General features: G+C 36.4%; 1 protein-coding gene across 4 annotated transcripts in view; it reads left to right on the forward strand.

The window, feature by feature from the left end:
* Nucleotides 1–21630, forward strand: part of KIAA1328 (KIAA1328 ortholog) — a 399620-nt gene that overhangs the window by 192829 nt on the left and 185161 nt on the right. The window contains exons 1-2 of one of the 4 annotated variants that reach the window (XM_053571113.1): nucleotides 4517–4529; nucleotides 7501–7535. The exons of 2 other annotated variants lie outside the window; for them this stretch is intronic. In XM_053571113.1, coding sequence (XP_053427088.1) covers nucleotides 7514–7535 — 22 coding nt within the window. In that variant the 5' untranslated portion in view covers nucleotides 4517–4529; nucleotides 7501–7513. Of the gene's footprint in view, nucleotides 1–4391; nucleotides 4530–7500; nucleotides 7536–21630 lie in introns of those variants that run through there. One more of the 4 variants, XM_053571112.1, reaches the window with a different exon arrangement.

The following is a 21630-nucleotide window of genomic DNA, read 5'->3' on the forward strand; positions in this document are numbered from 1 at the left end:
GAATGTTTTTAATTGGCTTGTCAAAGATTAAATAACGGTAATTAGCTGGTTTTATCTCTTGGTTCTCTATTCTGTTCCAGACATCTACTTCTCTGTTTTTGTGCCAGTACCATGCTGTTTTGATCACTATCGATTTGTAGTATAGTCTGAGGTCTGGTAGCGTGATTCCTCCTGCTTTGTTTTTATTTTTGAATAATGTCTTGGCTATTCGAGGTTTTTTCTGATTCCATATAAAACGAAGTATTGGTTTTTCAAGATCTTTAAAGTATGACAGTGGAACTTTAATGGGGATTGCATTGAAATTATATATTGCTTTGGGTAGTATGGACATTTTAACAATGTTGATTCTTCCCAACCATGAGCATGGTATATTTTTCCATTTGTTAACATTTTCAGCTATCTCTTTTCTTAGAGTTTCATAGTTCTCTTTATATAGATCTTTCATGTCCTTTGTTAGATAAACTCCCAAGTATTTCATCAAAAGAACAAGGGATCCCATCGCAGGCTGAGCAAGGGACTTGAAGAGAAACTTCTCTGAAGAAGACAGGCGCACGGCCTTCAGACATATGAAAAAATGCTCATCATCTTTAATCATCAGAGAAATGCAAATCAAAACTACTTTGAGATATCATCTAACTCCCTTGAGACTAGCCTACATCACAAAATCCCAAGAGCAGAGACGTTGGTGTGGATTTGGGGAAAAGGGAACACTTTTGCACTGCTGGTGGGAATGCAAATTAACACATTCCTTTTGGAAAGAAATATGGAGAACACTTAGAGATCTAAAAATAGATCTGCCATTCAATCCTGTAATCCCTCTACTGGGCATATACCCAGAAGACCAAAAATCACATCATAACAAAGATATTTGTATCAGAATATTTATTGCAGCCCTATTCATAATTGCTAAGTCATGGAAAAAGCCCAAGTGCCCATCGATCCACAAATGGATTAATAAATTTTAGTATTTGTACACCATGGAATATTATGCAGCCTTAAAAAAAGATGGAGACTTTACCTCTTTCGTGTTTACATGGATGGAGCTGGAACATATTCTTCTTAGTAAAGTGTCTCAAGAATGGAAGAAAAAGTACCCAATGTACTCACCCTTATTATGAAACTAATGTAGGACCTTCACATGAAAGCTATAACCCAGTTACAACCTAAGAATAGGGAGAAGGGGGAAAGGGAGGGGAGGGAGGGGGGAGGTCGGTGGAGGGAGGAGGATTAATGGGATTTCACCTGCGGTGCATCTTACCAGGGTATATGTGAATCTTCGTAAATGTGGAATGTAAAGGTCTTAGCAAAATAACTAAGATCATGCCAGGAAAGCTATGTTAACTAGTGTGATGAAAATGTGTCAAACGGTCTATGAACCAAGTGTATGGTGCCCCATAATCATACTAATGTACACAGCTATGATTTAATAAAAAATAAATAAATAAACATATAAAAAATAAATAAATCTATAATTTCTTTGCTTAGCTTCTTTTTGGAGGATCTATCCAGCACTGCTAAGGGGTGTTAAAATCTCCAACTACTATGGAACTGGAGGAAATCAAGTTGCTCATATCTGTTAGAGTTTCTCTTATAAATTGAGGTGTGTTCTGGTTGGGTGCATAAATATTATTAATTCAAATCTCATCATATTTAACAAATACGAAGTGTCCATCCTTATCCTTCCTTATTTCGGTTGGTTTAAAGCCTATTGCATCTATGAATAGGATTACAATGCCTGCTTTTTTCTGCTTTCCATTTGCCTGGAGTATAGATGACCATCCCTTCACCTTGAGTCTATATTTGTCTTGTAATGTAAGATGAGATTCTTGTATGCAGCAGATATCTGGCTTGAGTTTTTGTATCTAGTCAGCCAACCTGTGCCTCTTTAGAGGACAATTTAAACCATTCACATTAATTGAGAATATTGATAAGCCTTTTGAGAGTCCAGTGGGCATTTTTAATCCTTTTGCGACTGTGGAAGTTAGAATTTGATCAAAATTTTCTGGGTGGATTTACTTTTGTGGTGGAGAATTACGCTGGTCTTTATGGAGGATAGGTCTGAGAATATCCTGGAGAGCTGGTTTAGTTATGGCAAATTTCTTCAACATGTGAATGTCATTGAAGTATTTAATTTTTCTATCATAAATGATACTCAGTTTAGCTGGTACAGGATCCTGGATTGAAAGTTATTTTGTTTTAGGAGATTAAAAGTCGATGACCATCCTCTTCTAGCTTGAAAGGTTTCAGCAGAAAGATCTGCAGTTATTCCAATATTCTTACTTTTGTAGGTTATAGATTTCTTACATCTGGCTGCTTTCAGCATTTTCTCCTTTATATTAACTTTAGTGAAGTTAATTATGATGTGTTTGGGGCAAGTCTTATTTGGTTTGAGTCGTGCTGGGTTCTGAAACTGTCTGCTATCTGAATTTCAGAATCTCTTGGTATGTCTGGAAAATTCTCTTTCATAATTACATGAGGAAGAGCCTCTGTGCCTTGTGAAGCCACGTCATCCCTTTCAGGGATTCCTATGAGGCGAAAATTAGATTTCTTTGATTTATCCCAGAGCTCTCTGTGAGAATGATCCGTTTTTTGCTCTCCATTTCTCTTCCTCTTTGAGAGTTTGGGAGCGTTGAAAAGCTTTGTCTTCAATTTCAGAAATTCTTTCTTCTGCTTGCTCCACTCTGTTACTGAGGTATTCTACTGTATTTTTCAGATCTTTGAGGGCTGCAAATTCTTGCCTCAATGTGTCAAAATCTTTGGTGATTTGATCTTTAAATTTGTTGAATTGTTGAGACAACTTTTGAATTGCTCATGCAGTTTAACTTCCAACTTTTCCTCCATTCTATTAATCTTGTTTGAGATCTACATTCTGAATTCAATTTCTGGCATCTCAGCCATCTGTTTATGAATGGGATCTTCAGTTGCATCTGCCATATCTTTCCTTGGGGGTGTTTATCTACTCTGGTTATTCATGTTACCAGAGTTTTTCTGCTGATTCTGCCCCATGATTGTTTTACAACATTTGACTGGATGAGTGAATACAGCGAAGTTGGGTTGGGGCTCCAGAAGTAGTGATTAACCAGACATTTGCCCAAAGCTGGGACTGGTGTCTGTACCTTTTTTCCTGGAGCTTTGCCAAGGCCCCGTACAGTGCTACAGCCTGAGAAACTGGGGACCTGCTTGTTGTGGTGGGGCTAAGTTGCTCTGTCTTGTTTTCAGGTCGTCTCTGTCCTTCCCTAGTGAATCAGTTACTCTGGGTTGATGTCTCAGCTACGGAGAAATACCAGCTATTAAGTCACCCCGCCCCCCACAGGCAACAATGGGGAAAGGAAAATCAACCTTCCCACAACCACACACTCAGGGCACCACTTGGATAGTTCTTCGGCAATTGGTCCAGTTCAGGAGGTCGAAATCAATTGTCTCAGTCAGCACCTGTCTCAGGTGGGAGAGTTTAAAAGGCAACTAAATCGCAAGGGTCTGCTGGCAACTCAAATATGACTCGCTCTGGTGCTCCGTGAGGTCTCGAGGACCCACCCAGCAAATAGATTAGTCTGGGAAGATTGATGCCTCCTTCCCCAGCTTGCACCTCTGTCCCACCCAGTCACTGATAACCCCACAGGGCTGTGACCCAGTTGCCTCCATTGAGCAGATACTCCGGGGGGTTGCACCTACTTGAATCACAGGGAGATCTGTGTCTCCTCAGCCAGGTTGCTGCTCTCTGTCACTATCCAGCAGGGGGAGGTGAGGCCTCACAACCGCCGGTGCTTAATGGAGGCTGGGGCTATTCACTCAATTCCAGCCCTGCCCCTGATTGATGTTACTGACAGTACAGAACAACATCGCAGAACTTGTTTCTGTCCCGGCTATATTCCCCCTGCAGAAGAGAGGCTGTTAAAGTTCACAGAACTTGCACCTCAGGCCCTGTCTGTGCCGCTACCTGGACTCACTGCCATTTGTATTCCAGCAGCACATGGTTAGCTGTCAGTTCTAGCCTTTGCCTGCCCTTCTTTTTCTCAGCTAATGATGCCCTGAGGGCCAAGTGCGTCCCAGGCTCAGTAAAGTGGTCCTCTGGGTCAGCCCCTACCTAGGAATCTGCCGGCTCTGTGTGTGTGTTCTCTAGTCCCCGTGCTCCACCCAGGCTGGTACCGCGTCAGGCAAACCCTTTACTCATGGGGCCTATGTTTATGTCCCAAATCTGTTCCACCAGTGGCTGCTGCCAGAGAAGATGCCCGGCCTCCTCTGGTTGCCAAAAGAGACAGGGGGTGTGACTCCAGTATATCCAGGGGTGAGCCCTATTGTTGCTGCTACGGCTGCTGCTCTGTGCCTCTGCACCGCCGCTCCTGTGTGGTTCCCTGTCAGCTCACCGTTCTCTTGTCACTCCCATGCTGCAGAATCAGCATTCACCAGCAACAGTCCGTTATCTTGTCTACACATCTGGAGAAAATACCCAAGAATCTGGACTCCTTGGGGACAGGCTTCCAGACCTCAGAGTGAGAGTGCGGGGGAGTGCTGGGAGCTCAGAATTGCAGGTAGAGAATATATACAGTTTTATACAGTTTTATGCCTGGCAGGAGAGTGCCTTGGCACCCTTAAAGGGACTTTTAACTCTTCTCTTTTTAGCCTCATTTGTACCCTCATTTTTTGTAATATGCAGTGTTTCCATTTCCTGAGCTATAATCAACCTTCTTCTGAATTAGGATTCTGCTTTGTTCATGGTAAATAGTTTACTAGTTTACCTACTTTCTAACATCCAAAGTTTTGTTAGTATCTTTTCTAATTTTTCAAATTCTTACATGCCTGTACCTGTATTTTTTCCTGCCATTCCTTTACAATAAAATTCACGATATTTATCAAAGCATGTATTTTATTTTATAACTCTCAAATTATTGCAATAGAGGGGAATGCCCAATACATTAATAAAGTAACAAAATGAAGTGGTTGCTCTTAAAATTGCATATGTGATGACATTGCTTTGTAGATGTATATTCTTTATTTTTGTTTGTTTGTTTTTTTGTTTGAGACAGAGTTTCACTATATTACCCTTGGTAGGGTGCCATGGTATCACAGCTCACAGCAACCTCATACTCTCTTGCCTCAGCCTCCCAAGTAGATGGGGCTACAGGCACCCGCCACAATGCCTGACCATTTCTTGGCTGCAGTTGTCATTGCTGTCTAGCATGCCTTGGCCGCGCTCGAACCCACCAGCTTCAGTGTATGTGGCCAGTGCCATACTCACTGAGCTACGAGCACCGAGCCAAGTAGATGTATATTCTTACTTAAGCCTCTAGCAGGGTAATACTCCTTGCTTTCTGTCATATAAGTGGACTTGGAAAACATTTAGATAAGTATACCTTTCTCCTATTTTATTTTTTCTGGGTGTTAGAAGAAAGCTATCCTTTCATTAGAGGTTTTCAGTAAAACTAAATTATATTTTTCTGGTTTACCTTATAGAACTCAAAGAAAAGTGTGCAGCTTCTATGGGGAGCAGGAGACTTGCTTTTTGTTTGGGAGAAGTTGAGTGATAGTGAAAATAATGATTACTGTTATTTATTGGTCACTTCTTTGCGCCATTTGCTTGACATTATATTTTATTAATTCTGAAAATGTAATTAAGTAGGTATTGTTGTCTCTTTTTTTTTGTTTGTTTCAACATGTGGCTACTTTACTGCACATATATTTGCTGTAAATTGGCATGGGTGGGGTGGTATCTGTCACTCTCATGTATCAAACAATAAGAATTGAGTCTTGGATCTCCGAAGACACAGCAGAAATACTCTTACAAATCGAAATAAAGGTTTGTCAAACTATAGCCTGAGGGCTCAGACTGTTACTTTTTTTTTTTTAATTTATTTATTTTTATTGTTAAATCATAGCTGTGTACTTTAGTGCAATCAAGGGGTACAATGTGTGGGTTTCATATACAATCTGAAATATTTTGTCTCTTTTTTATAAGGTTAAGTAATTTGTCCAGTGTTACACAGTTAGTATTAGGCATGCTATTCAAACCACTGGCTGACTCTAAAATCCATTCCTTTCTCACTTGTCCCCTTGCATATGCTTCATTCTTATTCTAATAACAGCATAACGGTGATATTCCACACTTATATAACACTTACCCTGTACCAGATACTATTTTAAGCTCTTTATATATACATTAACATATTTAATTTTGGTTTAACCTTATGAGGTAGGCACCATTATTATCCTCTTTTATGGAGGTCAGAGAGATTAAATAACTTTCCCGAAGTCAATTACTTACAGCTATAATGAGTAGAGTCATAATTCTAACATAGTTGTTTGGCTGTTATTGGAGTAAATGAGAATGTTTATGTTTGTTTTGATTGATTATTGAGTCTGTTAATAACTATATGTTAAATGTTATAAATTATAAATAAATATTTGGGTTCTTTTTCTTTAAAGCTCTGAGAAGATAATGTGAAAAATAAATATCTTATCACAGCTTAAAGCTTCTAGTTAGTATACCAACTCTTGTCAAGAAAAAGTACATAAATGGAGTTGGGATAAGTAGGAGGAAGGGGGCGTACTCTGTGTTTCTATATTAGAGTTCTGGCATTAACACTTGCAGATTGAGAAAAGCTGGAGAATTTTCTCTGAGATAATTTCCTTATTTTGTTGTATGCTTTAATTTTTTTTCTAATCCCAAGAGAGATAATAATATATATTTCATCCCGTCTTAACTACATCAGTAGGCCGAAGATAGCATGCATTATCTTGGCAGGTTTTTAGGAAGAAAATTCCAATGTCTGCAGTTAAATAGTTGGAACAGTTAGAACACTGCCTATATCTAACTTGGACACTCACATTGGATTTACTTTTTTGTCTGTGTCTATGACACCACAAGATATTCAAATGGGAGAAAGCTGCTCTGGGGTTCCTGAGTGATGCTTTGACTTTCCAGTATTCAGCTCCTTGCTTTTTATTAGCTTTTCCCCCTTTGTCCCCGACTCTTCTCCCAAAAAGTTACTTTGACAGGAAGAATACTAGAGAATCCTGAGGAAGTACTTTAATCTGTCTTTACCACGAGGACTCACTGGCAGGCTGGCTCCTTTTGTTCAATTATACTATGAATGTAATTCCTTTTTCATTTTGATGATTGTTTTATTTTAACATTTGTGATTTAGGAAGGAATATATTTGATTTCTTCCTTCTTTTCCTTTTCACTGCATATTGAGATTTTGTGTTCCAGTTTGTATGGCTAGCTTCTCTGGCTTTCATAAAAGCTAGCTATGAGGTATCAACTTCCTAAAACCTTGCAAATTACCCTAAACCCTCCCCATAAAGGTTATGTTTAAAACAGGTTCTTAGTTTGTAGTAAATTAGATTAGTAAATTAAATAATCGTTTATTATTTTTAAAGTTTTTTAAAAATTTAAGATAAAATAATCTAAAAATGTTCTCTTAGTTCTGTAAATTTCTAATCTTGATATTTAGTGGCATTCAGGTGAAAAAAATAATAAAGCTGTCTTTATTCTTCCATCAGGCACATCAAGCACATGATAGAGTGCCTGTCACAAGGTGGATATTCAGCAAACGATAGCTGTTGGCTTATACAGTTTTTGTTATTGCTCATAACAAATCTCCAAAGGGTAATGCCTGAGCAATAGTAAAAGAGTCAAAGAGATTGGTTTAAGTAATGTGCTTACATATTGTTTACTTCATTTGTTTGTTAAGGTATCGTGAGACTGTCCTCTGTTGCTGGGAATTTTTCAAAATAGCAGAGCATCCTTCCTCTACTACCTTCTCCTGCTTCAAATCTGAGTATTACTTTCTATCTGGAAGACCATTTAATCCTAAGGAAAGGACACTTGTAGTCCAGAACATCAGGATTTCAAGCTGCTTTGATTAAAAATATACTTTTGTCTTCTTAGAATTGAGACCTCAAACTATATCTAATTTGGAAAATTGTGTTTGAGGTTTAACCAATGGGCAAAGACAACTAGCCACATATCATTTGTGAACAGCTCTCAGCAAATACCTCCTTGCTGGCTTTACTTACAATCATAAAAGAGACATACGTGTATTGAGAAGGCATTCAGTGATTGTGAGATGGTCATCACTCATGCTTGTTTTAATATCAATATAGTGCTTGTGTACCTTCTAGTTGTACAGCCAGAAGAATAAACATATATATAAGGCAGCCAATAAATGCAAGAATAAAACAAATGAGGAAACAGTTGAAAGAAAGCATTTTGGTAACGTATACCCCAAGACTTCAAAATATCTGTGATTTTCCAAGTCATAATTTCTGGAAAGTTCTTAGAAATTCAGTGATAAACAGTATAAGTAGAAGAGGAGCCCATCTAATGAGAAGTAAAATTATGACACTTTCTAAAAGGTAAGAATAGCAATAAAAACTTCTAACTAAATTAAGCCATCAAAAGTTATAAAATGTTTTGGCTATAAGGAAGGTAATTCAAAATAAAGCATGAAGGTAGTGCTTCCTGCCATGATAGAGTAAGTCCACTATAGCCAACCCTTTCTGCTGATTAGAACTAAAAATTCTAGACAAAATATAGGAACTATGTAAATAAACTCAAGCAGGCAGGTGGTGATGGGGAGTCAAAACTTGTAGGGACAACTTGTATGGAAGTGACTTTCCTCATTTTTTTGGCTTTTTTTCTTTTTGCTTATGACTTTGCCTCTAGTCATAGAGCTGGGCAGCAGTGGCACTGGAAATTAAAACTCTTATAGAAACCTCATTTTTTAGACCAGAGTAACCAAGAAAATAGGGCTTACATTCTAAAGAATGTAGGCACAACTCCATGCTTTTTCTCCCTTGCCCAACTTTCCTCCTAAGACAGTCCCAGTTGCCAACCTGTAGCTGCAGTGCTACAAGAGAAATGTTGGCTTCTTTGGAAGTGGAACCAGGAAAAAGGGTTTGAATGAGCTAAGAAGTACGGAGGAAATCTTAGACAAGAGAGCTCTGGAGGAAGGTGTTTCCTCATTCTGTATGTAACATAAGTAGGCTCCGTATGTCCAAGATAGACCAAAGCATTCTAGCAGAATCTTTGAAAACTCAGAGTAGAACCACTGCTCAGAGAAGGTGAGAAAGAACTTGTGGTCTGAACTTAATGTACCTGATTTTCTCCTAAAACAACAAAATATTCTCTAGTGCAGCAATCTCCAACCTTTTTGGCACCATAAACAGTTTCATAGGAGAAAGTTTTTCCACAGACCGGGGTCCTGGGATGGGATTATTTCAGAATAATTCAAATGCATTATGTCTTCACCTCATATCATCAGGCATTAGATTCTTTTAAGGAGCATGCAACCTGGATGCTTTATGTGCACTGTTTATAGTAGGGTTTGTGCTCCTATGAGAATCGAATGCCTCCACTTGTTTGACAAGAGGCAGAGTTTAGGCATAGTGATGTGAGCAGTGGAGAGTGGGATGGGGAATGTCTGTAAAACAGATGAGGCTTAGCTTACCTGCTGTGCAGCCTTGTTGCATATAGGCCACAGACTGGTATCAGTCTTCGGCCAGAGATTGGGGGCCACAGCTCTAGAGGATTATAGCAAGTCATAGGAACTATAATCACAACATAACATTTATTATTAGCACCACATCTAACCAACTGAACCAATTGGCTACCACATAGAATTAAATTTAAAATGTGCAGGTATAATTCAAAATTATACTGCCTACAGAAAATAGGAAAATTATAACCAACCTTCAAGGGAAAAGATAATGAACAAGCGTCAATGCCAAGGTCACCTAGATTTTAGAATTATCAAACAAAGATTTAAAGCAGCTATTATAGCAGTTCTCCATCGCATAAAGGTTAAATACACTTAAGACTAGTGGATAAAAGTTCTCAGCAGAGAAACAGAATCTATTAAAAAAAAAAAAAAGAAGAAGAAGAAGAAGCACCAAATGGAAATTTTGGAACTAGCAAATAGAATATCTGAAATAAAAAGTTCAGTGAATAGGTAGGTTCATCAGCAGAATGGAGTGACAAAAAGAAAGAGTCAGTGAGCTGGAAATGGGTCAAGGATAATTGTCTAGTCATAAGAAAAGAGAGAAAAAAAATTGAACAGAGCCTTAAGGGCCTTTGGTATAACATTAAAAGGTCTAACTTTCATGTAATTGGAGTCCCAGAAGGAGAGGAAAAGGAGATTATAGACAAGGAATCAGAAAGATACAACAATTCCTATGGGAAAAGGCAACCTCTGCAAATTGTCCCATTGATAAGTTCTCTATTAGACCCAAATGGAAGTAAAACTTCTTTATAAAACCTTAGGAACATTTGCAAGGGTACGCTCAAGAATGTTGGTTTAAAGAGCAAAACAAAATCATCTTGAAAATAAAATACTGTAATGCTATTTCCCTATCTACCCATCTTTCCTTCTTAACTGAATGCCAATCTTAGTGAGAACAACGGTGTCCCGAATTAAAACCTGTATTACCCAAACTCCTTTGCAGATGACATCTCACTGAGGTAGAATTCTGGCCAGTTAGATGAAAGTAAAAGTTGTTCCATGGGGCTTCTAAGAAATCTCATTAAGAGGACATAAGGCCGGGGACAAGGGGTGGATGTAGCAGGATCCACGGTCATTCCTCTTTTTGTTGTTTGTCCATTTTCTTTTTTTCTCTTGAGCAACAGTTCTCTACCAAGGGCAAATTTCCCAAGGGAAATTTGGCGGTGTCTGGAGACATTTTTGGTTGTTATAATTGGGAATTCCTTCTGGTATCTAGCAAGTAGAGGCCAGGATGTTGCTAAATCTCCTACAGCGTGTAGGAAAGTCCCCAGAACAAAGAATTATGAGCCGTATGTCAATAGGCCAAGTTAGAAGACCCTACTCTGTAGAATGCTGGCCTAATATTGGAGATCGAGCAGCCAAAGGCAGCAAGTCCATGTCTGAAGCAAATGATAGAAGGAAGTGAAGTTGCCAATGACATTGTAGAGCTGTTAAAATAGCCCCAGATTGTGTGCTTCCTGACACCTTATTATGGGAAAAGAAAATACCTGTACCTAATTTAATTAAGCCAGTGTGTTTCTCTTTCCTTGCATAGTTCCTTATGATCTGAGAGTAATTATCAGAAACTGTTAGTCATTTATCAGAAACTGTTAGTCATAAAGATCAGGCTATAAAGAGGTCTTTAGCATTGAAAAGAATAAGGTAAACCTTCCTATGATATATCTGAGCAAAAATATTTTATGGAGAGTATACTTGGTGAGTAGAGAAGTTATAAAATCTGGCAAACCCTCAAAATTGCTGGCTATAGTCAGAAATTTGTGTGTTGAGATATTAAAGATATCTTAAAAGGATCTGATACCATTTTGTGGATCGTTTTTTTAATGAGGTACTATTCTGTTGCTTTTATAATATATCCATTCTGGTGGCGGAATTTGGTCACTTAAACTTCCACCAGATCTGCAGTTATCTTGAATCACATAGAGACTTAACAAACTGCTTCAGTCTTCATTGCAGATCCACTAAAGAATAGTTGATAGCCACAAGCCAGTGTCTATACTGTGGAAGAGTAAGAGATAATGGTGGTTTTGCTCTTTGAGAGCCATTTCTGATTATGGGGACAACATCAAGACTAAAATTCTTAGAATGACACTGTCATTTGAGATCATGCCATACTAGAATTTAAAGGACCAAAGCTGTTTGTCTAACCTAAGAAAATACAGGTATATATAGCAATAGTTGGCAGAAACAACTATTGAAAAATTCAATATAGAAAAATTTCCTAACCATGAAATTGCCTCATGTTTTTAAGAAAGTGATTTTTTTTTTTATCTTTGTTACATACATGTTGGTTTAGGGTGTCATGGAGCAATGCTATACAAAGTTTTCACCCAAATTATAGGTACTTTACAAGTAGCCATTTGTGGGATATAGGAAGCTTAGCGCACTTGTAAATTTGTTCCTGTGACAGCCCATTTCTCACTGGAGAAATTTAGGGGCTGAAGAACACTTCCAAATCTTCTAATCCATTTCCTTGCTATTGTAGGAAACTGTGTATTAGTAAAACATATAGATTCTATCCTAAAGAGTTTCCATCTAAATAAGGAAACAATAAATATATACTTGATGTATCCACTAATACCCCACTAATATCTCAAAATTAGTATGCCTAAAATTGAACTCTTGATTTTCCTCCCAAACCTGTAACTGAATCATCTACTTAACTCAGTAAATAGCATTCCTATTCTTCCTATTTTTCAAGGAAAAGAGTCTTTAGGGTTGTAACTGACTTCTTTCTTTCTCTCACACCCCAGATCCAATCCATGTCCAAATCCAGTCTGTTCTTCTAGGTCTATTCCAACCTCTACTAAGTTTTTACCACCTTCACTGTTCTCACTCTAATCCAGGCCAGCTTTTCACCTGGATTAATTCCTAGGTCTTTACCGAAGTGAAATGAAAGTGTATCTTTACATGAAAGCTGATATTTGAGTGTTTACAGTGGCTTTATTAATACTCACTAAAAACAGGAAATAATCCAAATGGTCCTACTCAGCAAAAATAGGAACAAACTATGGATACACATGCCATGTACATGAATCTCAAATGCTAAGTGGATGAAGCTAGACCCAGATTGTATACTCTCTGAGTCCACTTATATGACATTGCAGAAAATTACAGAGACAGAAACACTGAAGATGGAGAAGAGATTGATGACCAGGGAGTATGGGGAAATTTTTAGTAAGATAAAATTCCTAAAAATTAAGAATGACTGATCTTCATTTCTCAAAACTTGAAAATTATATACTAAGAAAAAAATATTATGTATAAATTGTACCTTAATTTGTAAAAAGAAAAAATGAATGCATTGTTGGTAATAACAAAAGATTGTCAGTCAAGGTTCAGAATGGGAAGCAGAAATGACTCTATAGGCCAGTGGTTGTCCACCTTCCTAATGCCGTGACCCTTTAATACAGTTCCTCATGTTGTGGTGACCCCCAACCATAAAATTATTTTCATTGCTATTTTGTAACTGTAATTTGCCACTGTTATGAATCGTAAAGTAAATATCTGATATGCGGGATGTATTTTCATTGTTACAAAGGGGTCGTGACCCACAGGTTAAGAACTGCTGCTATAAGCATTTTGATCAGGAAGGAGTTTAATACTAGAAAATAAGTGTTATAAAAGCTTTGAAAGAGAGCTAAAGAAGCAGCTTCTGGGTTATACTTCCAGTAATGACTTCAGAACAGTATAGCACTAATATAATAGGAGAATAATAGTCTGAGACCAGCATTGGAGCTATGTTGGAATTAACAGCAGTCTATTTGCTGATACCACAGCTATCTCTGAATATTCAGGAAACTGTAGAATAGATTCCCATCAATGAAATTTAGGGGATAAGAAGTCAGGCCCACAAGTCATTGTAGCTTCTGCTACGGCCACGACTGGTTCTTCGTACCCCAAAAAACCTGAAAAAATGTTCACGAGGATGTGTCATTGATGGAGAGAATTTTCGTATTTTCACCATTGTCTTTGCCAAAGAGAGAAACAAAAAGAAGACCATCTAAGTCATATGAAATAGGCAAGACCCAATTGCCATCAGAGCCCTGGCTGTAAAGGAGTGTAGAATATGTGATTTGTAACTTCTTAAATTTTATAATTATATGGAGGGTAAGATGGAGGTGGAGTGAGCCTAGCCTCAATAGTCAGCACAGTATCTAATTCCACTAATAAGGGAGTGTTTAAATAAAGTATGACATATTACACAGTAGGTGAAGGATTACCTAGGTGATGTGTGTTCCATAAGCCAGAGTGTAATTGCATGCTTGAATGTAGGTTAATAAATTTAAGTTCTTTAAAATGTTGAACTCTTAAATCTAGCATATACCAAAGCTAATATCTATATTGCAATACTGCTTATAAATTTGTGCTGCCAGCCTTGCTATTTCTTAAAAATAACTCAAATATCTTCTTTTACAAAATGAATTTGAAAGATTATAGCACAGGTTAGACTACCTAATATTAATAATGCCATACATAAATTTATAAAAACAAGAATTTTTCAAAATGGTAAATAATGTAAAAGAGTAACAGTTTCTATTTGAGCAAAATCAGCTTATATAGAATTAGTGGCAAATATGTAGTAGAATATAATCTTTTCCCTTGGCTGTGAAATCTAAAGGTTGTCTTCCAAATGGTGTTTGAATCACCTTTCTTAGAGGAGTGGCCTTATGGCATCCTTTAAGATATCACCTGCTGAAAATAATTTGTGTTATGTATGTTCTTATTTGTACATACACATGTACAAATTTGGGTAGGCTTATTGAAAACTAAAGCTCTAGGGAGAAATATCTTAGTCAATGGGTACAAGTCTTGTGTTAACTTCTGGCCTCTCTCACCCCCATAAAACAAAGTTCAATTAAAAAAATATTTTCAAATAAAAAATAAGGTACTTATTTTAAAGTATACAAAAAATGAGATTAGAGTGAATTGCCTCAGGAGCTAAATGGCTAGACTTCTCCCAAAGGATTTTAATTATTTTTGTAGGCTTTCCCAAATGAAGACTCACAATAGTCATTTTAACTAAACTAGAGCAGCTCTTTCATCTTCATTGCAAGCTTCAGACCCTAAACAAAGCATGAAGCTGGGCAGTGCACTGTTTAATTTTCAAATTGGATTTTTCATTATGTTTTATGATAACTTCTTATTTTTATCAAGTTGCATCTCAGCCTTCTGTTTAAACTCAAGAAGATTTATAGCAAATAATCTGGTTGCTTATTTGGACAAACAAATGCAATAAATCAGTTTACTCTTTTCAATAAAATGTTATTAATAGAACACATTATTCTGTTCAATATTATGTTATCTTTAAAATTAGGCAGAACATTAGTGGCAATGAAACTAGTTTCAATCAATACATTCCTGTAATGGAATCTATTGTATGAGAAACTTTTTCTTTTTAAGGAAGAAAAATGCCCTTAGAACAACTACCAAGTTTTGACCAGAGAAATGACATTTCACAGCTCCTAAAAAGTATTTGGCAGGATTTCTTTGCATTTGTTTTGGCATGAAGAAGATAATTTCTTGAGAGTTAACTTCAAAACAGAGCATGAATGTTCCATAAATGATTTTTTTAAATTGAGGAATTGCTTGACACTTTGCCTGGCAGAAATGCAAGTGTGTGCCTCATTAAGGTAGGAGATGATTTTAAGAAAGGCAGAGCTGTCGGTAACACTCAGAAATGTAAGAATTGTCAACTTTTCTAATATGATAAAAATTTTTGGATAAATTTTTTAATGGATGAAATGTAAGTAATATTCACAGAAAGAGGATATAGATTTTGTTTCAAAACTCAAATAATATGAACGCTCACTGGGATTAGAGCCCTATTTGGCCCCTCAATCACATACTATACTCCTAATTGAAATTTTAGCATTATAGCTTTGAAATGAAAAGTAGCTGAAGTTTCAACCTGGTGTTGCAGTCTTACGAGACCTATATGACCATTTTGGAAAACTGAACAAGCTGACGGGTTGTTCTGTATACTGTTAAGACAGCAAAGTACCTCTAGAGAAGGCTGCTATTTAATAATACAATCTGGAAATTAAAGGCCTTTGGATGTTAAAATGCATATATCTGCAAGTGAGAATCTCCCTAAAAATACTTTCTAGATACTTTCACAATGTATTCAAGATACATCGTATTTTCACATGACAGTTTTAGGAACCTGAAGACCTGTCAAGAGTTCCAGATTTATTCCCTTACTTTCTGCCATTCTGTATTTTTAATCTGAAGGTAAGAGAAAGAGATGTTCTCTTACTACGGTTTTGTTCTCATTAAGTTGTTACAAAATTGTTGTTTGGGAGATGAGAGTTATGTTAAGATGAAAAAATATTCATGGAAATGTAAGCTATCCTACATTCTGTTGGCTTAGAATAGAGTTTCCATAGCCCATCAGGCAAATAATTTGAGCATATTGTTGTATAACTCTTACAGTAAACAAGTGAGCTCTACAGTCACTAAATACCACTAACACTTTATGACACTTTCTTTTTCTGTACTTTAAATGCAAATGATCATCACATTTTTTCATACCAGTGAGAGACTACTTAAAATTTGCCTTGAATTTTTACTTGTCATTTTACTGCAAAGATAGCAGTAAACTTGATTCCAGCTTTTCCCATTCTTAGTTATACCTCAAAGCTTTTAAATGTTACATTCTGAATGAAGGTTCATTTTTGTGGTATTCATCTCTGTGAACATCTGTGAATAGTGGGTTTAGCGTCTCTGCACTGCAGCTGACTATGATTGTATATGGACACTTTGGCAGCACCATGGCAAGGAGCATCTGACTATCTAGTTATTTCTGCAACACCCTTTTTTTTCCCTCAACATTTTAACATCATCTATGTTTATGAGGGATTTTGATCTGTAGTTTTCTTTTCCTTTGATGCTTTTGTCTGATTTGCGATATTAGATTAATTCTGGCTTTGATAAATGAATTGCAAATTATCTTGGAAATGAATTGGAATGAACTGAAAACTTTTCCTGCTTTCTGAGTCAATGTATAATTTTTCTTAAATGATTGATAGAATTCATCACTGAAGTCATCAGGGATGGATTTTTTTCTGTCAGAATATATATGTATATTATATATATATATTTATGTTTATTTATTTTTTGAGACAGAGTCTCACTATGTCTTCCTGGTAGAGTGCTCATAGCTCACAGCAGCCTTAAACTCTTAGGCTTAAGCAATTCTCTTGCCTCAGCCTCCCAAGTAGCTGGGACTACAGGCACCTGCCACAACACCCAGCTATTTTTGTTGTTGTTGTTGCAGTTGTCATTGTTGTTTTAGCAGGCCTGGGCCGGGTTCAAACCCACCAGCCGCGGTGTATGTGGCCAGTGCCCTAACCATTGAGCTACGGGCGCTGAACCAGTGAGAATATTTTTAATTACTACTTCAATTTCTTTAATTTACATGGGGGTATTAAAATTTTCTATTTTATCTTTAGTTAAGTTTGGTAGTTTCTGTCTTTCAAGGAAGTAGTTAATTTCATTTAAGATGTTCTATATAGTAGCATTAAGTATTTATAGTATTTCTTCATTATCTTGATGATGTCTATGGCATCTATATCTATGTGCCCCTTTTTATTTTTATTATTTATATATTCTTTTATTCTTAAACAATCTTATTGATTTTTAAATAAAACAGTTTTGTTAGAGTTTATCTATTTGTTTTTATTTATTTCTGCTCTTAACGTTTATTTCACTTTAAATTTGCATTTCTTTTTCTAACTTGCTAAGATGAGCATTTAGATTATGGATGTGGAACTTAATTTTTTTGTTGTTTTTGAGACAGAGTCTCACTCTATCACTCTGGGCATAGTGCCATGGTGTCATCGTAGCTCACAACAACTTCAAACTCCTGGGCTCAAGTGATCTCCTGCCTCAGCCTCCCAAGTGGCTGGGACTATAGGCGTACATTACCATGCCTAGCTAGTTTTTCTATTTTTAGAAGAGATAAGGTCACATTCTTGCTCAGGCTCGTTTCTGCACTCCTAAACTCAAGCAATCCACCTGCCTTAGCCTCCCAGAGTGGTAAAATTACAGGTGTGAGCAACTTCTTTTCTAATATAAGCATTTAAAGCTATATATTTCCCTTTGGGAACTCTGTTAGCTGCATGGAGTTACACAAAATTTGCTGTGTTTTTATTTTGACTCATTTCAAAACATTTTCTAATTATCTTTGTTCTTTTCTCTTTGAATAGTTTACAGTCATTTATGAGAATATTTTAGTTGCCAAATATTTGCAGGTCTCAGGTGGCTTTCTGTCATTTATTTCTAATTTAATTCCCTTTTGGTCAGAAAATATACTTTCCAGCATGTCAGTTCTTTGAAATTATTGAGACTTGTTTTATATTCTGTGAAATATTTTATATTGGTCAATATTTCATCTGCATGTAAAAATAATATTATCTGTAATTATTATATGTATGGAACGTTCTAGATCTATTTTAGTAAGGTCAGTACTTTTATGGTATTGTCTTCTATGTAGTTATTGGATTTTGATCTACTTTTTCCATCAGTTAGTTACTATGAGAGAATTTAGGAATTTCCAACCATGATTGTGGATTAACTTCTTATCATTTTGAAACATACCTCTTTATCCCTATATTATTACTTCTTCTGAAGTATATATTAATATAGCTCCTGATTTCTTATGATTAGTATTTGTAGGATTTGTCCTTTTCCATCTTCCTACTTTTACCCCAACTTTATAATTAAAGTAGGGTTCTCATAGTGCGTAGTTGGGTTTTGGAGTCCAATCTGGCCATCTCTGACATTTTACTAAAGTGTTTGCATCCTTAATACTTGATGTAGTTATCACCTTGGTAGGGTTTAAATCTACCATCTTGTATTATAATTTATTTTATTTTCTCACTAATATTTCAGTTTCTTTTTCCTTTCAGTTTTCCTTTTATTTCTTTTTTTTGCAGTTTTTGGCTGGGGCTGGGTTTGAACCCGCCACCTCCGGCATACGGGGCCGGCACCCTACCCCTTTGAGCCACAGGCGCCACCCAGTTTTCCTTTTAAATAGTTAGATAGTTTTGGTGTTTATGATCTTTACTCTGGGATCATATTTTTTTTTAATTCTCAATCATGATGAGCTTATTTATAATAGGCCTTTTGAAATGATTCTGTGCAAATTCCATCATTTATCATCTTTTAATTGTTTTTCTGTTATTTCATCAATGTGTTGTAATTTTTTATTAGCTGCTCATCAACATGGTTGTTACATTAATGAGCGTCTGGATTTTGTTGTCTTCCTTTACAGAGTGTTTTCTCTGTCAAGGATTTAAATTATTTTTAGGTAAGCTTGGTCTTTTTAAGGCTTGTGTTTAAGCTTTGTTAGGGCCAGTATGTAGGATTGTCTTTTCTTGAGCAACTATTGAACGCTTCCTGGTTTCTCAGTAGGGCTAAGAATAGACCAAGACTATCTAAAGAGAGACCAAGACTATTTTTTGGCCAAACTTGAATTTATCCCTGTCCTATGTGACTTCTGAAAATTGTTTGCTTATAAATCCCTAGGTGTTCTTTTCCTAAGCAACTGAATTTTGCTTTACATACATGTAGTCAGTATGCTGCAAGAATTCAAGGAGGCTTCTATGCAGATTACTCAACCATTTTTCTATGTAGCTCTCTCTTCTCTGGAACTCTGACCTGTAATTCTGGCCACCTCAACTTTCCTAAATTTTACAAGAAGACTCTTGTGCTCTGCTTGGGGTTGCTCTTTCTGAACCATAGTCTTGAATGTTTATCTAAACAAAAATCTTGGGCTGTTGTAGGGATTAGTTCATTTGTTTACCTTTGTACATGGTTCATTGACTTGTACTGCCTGTTGTTCAATGACTGAAACCAGTTCTTTTATATATTTTGCCTAATTTTTTAGAACTGTATAATGAACAAATAAGTATGTTCCCTGTTACTTTGAAACACTGCAAAATGAAACTTCTCACTAAAACTATCTTTTAAATGTAATTGTTAGATTTCAGCATAGAAATTTAGTGGTATTCTTAAGAAAGCAGAGAAGCTTTATGGAGAGAAAAAGTGTATTATGAGCACAAGTTCATGGGAATAAAACTTATAGGACATACAGTATTAAATGGTTTTTTCTGTTTTCAAGAAGTTAGGTATGACATGGAAGACAAGGCCTATAACCTCATGAGCCAAAAAGTATAGGAAATGAAAAAATTGAGGGAAAGAGAAGTTACTTTTTGTAAGACACATTATGACTTGTAATCAAAGTCAGCCAAATTGATGTATAATAGGAATCTTGTAAAAAGTACTTATTTCTAGGGCCCAAAGTAATAAAAGGGAATAAGAATTTAAGGAACAACTCCAAAATAGAAGTATTTCCTAAAGTCTTGTCTTTCGATCTAGGAACTGAATTTCATGGTTTTACTGTAGGCTCAGTTACATGGGACAAGCCTTTTACCTTTATTATCTTTTCCTTATATGAATTAAATTTAACCCTTAAATCTATAAAGAATATAAAATCTATAAGGATATAAAAATATCCTTGAGTTCTGCGGCAGAGTTCACCCATTTAAAAGTGCTTTCATCAGCTGTATCTCATGTGCCTCCTTACTTTCCTTAAGAGAAACGAAACAGTTACTAATAAGTTCATAATCTGTATCCCAAAGATTTCTGTGTGTTCTTGTCATAGTTAGTCTTGAAATAAAAGCTAATTCCGATGAACTAGGAAGCAGAACATTTAATCAACACTGTAGAACAAAAGAGGTACAAGAGATAACATCTGATACTGTGAGGAAATAAAAGGTACATTGAAAAGTAATGGATATAAAATATGAATAGAGTGGATAGCATAATAAGTGAAAAGAATTCCAAATATGTTTTTCTTTCATTAGTTAAATATAGATCACAACTCAGAGACTCTTAATGTATAAACAGAAGGTATTTACTTTAATGGGAAATAATTTGTTCTAGTATTCACAAAGAAGGATCCGTGATGCCTATTTAGATATAGATTAGTCATGGGGAGGAACCCATTGTATGATGTGAGGAAACGAAAACATCTGAGCAAAACACTTAACTACCCCTAGCCAGATGGAATCTATCCACCATGTAAGAATACATTTGCTAGTGCGGTGGTTCTCAAGATGTGTTCCCCAGGCCAGCAGCATCAGTATCACCTAGCCACTTTTTTAAAAAATGTAAATTCTGGACCATGTGTGATGGATCATACCTGTTTGTAATCCCAACACTGTAGCAGGTCTGGGCAGACTATTGTTTAAGGCCAGGAGTTTAAAATTAGCCTAAGCAAGAATGAGGCTTTTCCTCTACAAAAAAATAGAAGAATTAGCCCGAGGTGGTAGCACAGACCTGTAGTCTCAGCTACTCGGGAGGTTGAGGCAGGAGGATCACATGAGCCCAGGAATTTTAGGTTGTTGGGAGCCATAATGAAGCCACTGCACTCCAACGTGGTTGACAGAGCAAATCTCTGTCCCAAAAAAATCTGAAAAATAAAAAATGAAAGTAAATGCCCAGGCCTCACCCGACAACTGCTGAAAAACTTCTTGTGAGTTCTTCCACATGTAGGGTTTTATGAATATGTTTGCTAAAGTTATCTCCTTGGTAGAGATAGATTAGAAATATTTCTATCAAAAGAAATGATCACTGTGCCTAATCACACAATGCTAAAAAACAAATGAGTCTCCAAGATAGAAAAAGAGCAAAATTCAACTTCACACCCAAAAGTCTTTTCCCCTATATAATTTTATCCATTCTTATGTGATGTGCTTTTTCCATGATTGATCTGTGTTGGTAATAGAATTTAAACTAATTTTGGTTTAGTGTAAAGATAATCACATCTGTTTTCAGCACAAAAAAATGAGTACTTTATGCTTAAGAGGGTATAATAAAATAGTTTGAAATATAGTAAAGTGATACTTTTTTTCAGTATAGCTTTCCTGGCCTCATGTTGCTTTTTTTCCCTCACTGCTTTAATTCCTCTGCTCCTCTCTACTTCTTTATGCTACATCAGATGTCGTCTCTCTTTCCCTCAATTTATGCCTTTGAAGAAGAGAAAGTCTATGTTAGGAGACAGATTTCGGTTTAGGAATAATTACCGTTTGCTGGGGTATATCCTTTAATTTACCTACTTAGTTAT

The sequence above is a fragment of the Nycticebus coucang genome, chromosome 19 (assembly GCF_027406575.1).
Source record: "Nycticebus coucang isolate mNycCou1 chromosome 19, mNycCou1.pri, whole genome shotgun sequence".
Taxonomy (NCBI): Eukaryota; Metazoa; Chordata; class Mammalia; order Primates; family Lorisidae; genus Nycticebus; species Nycticebus coucang.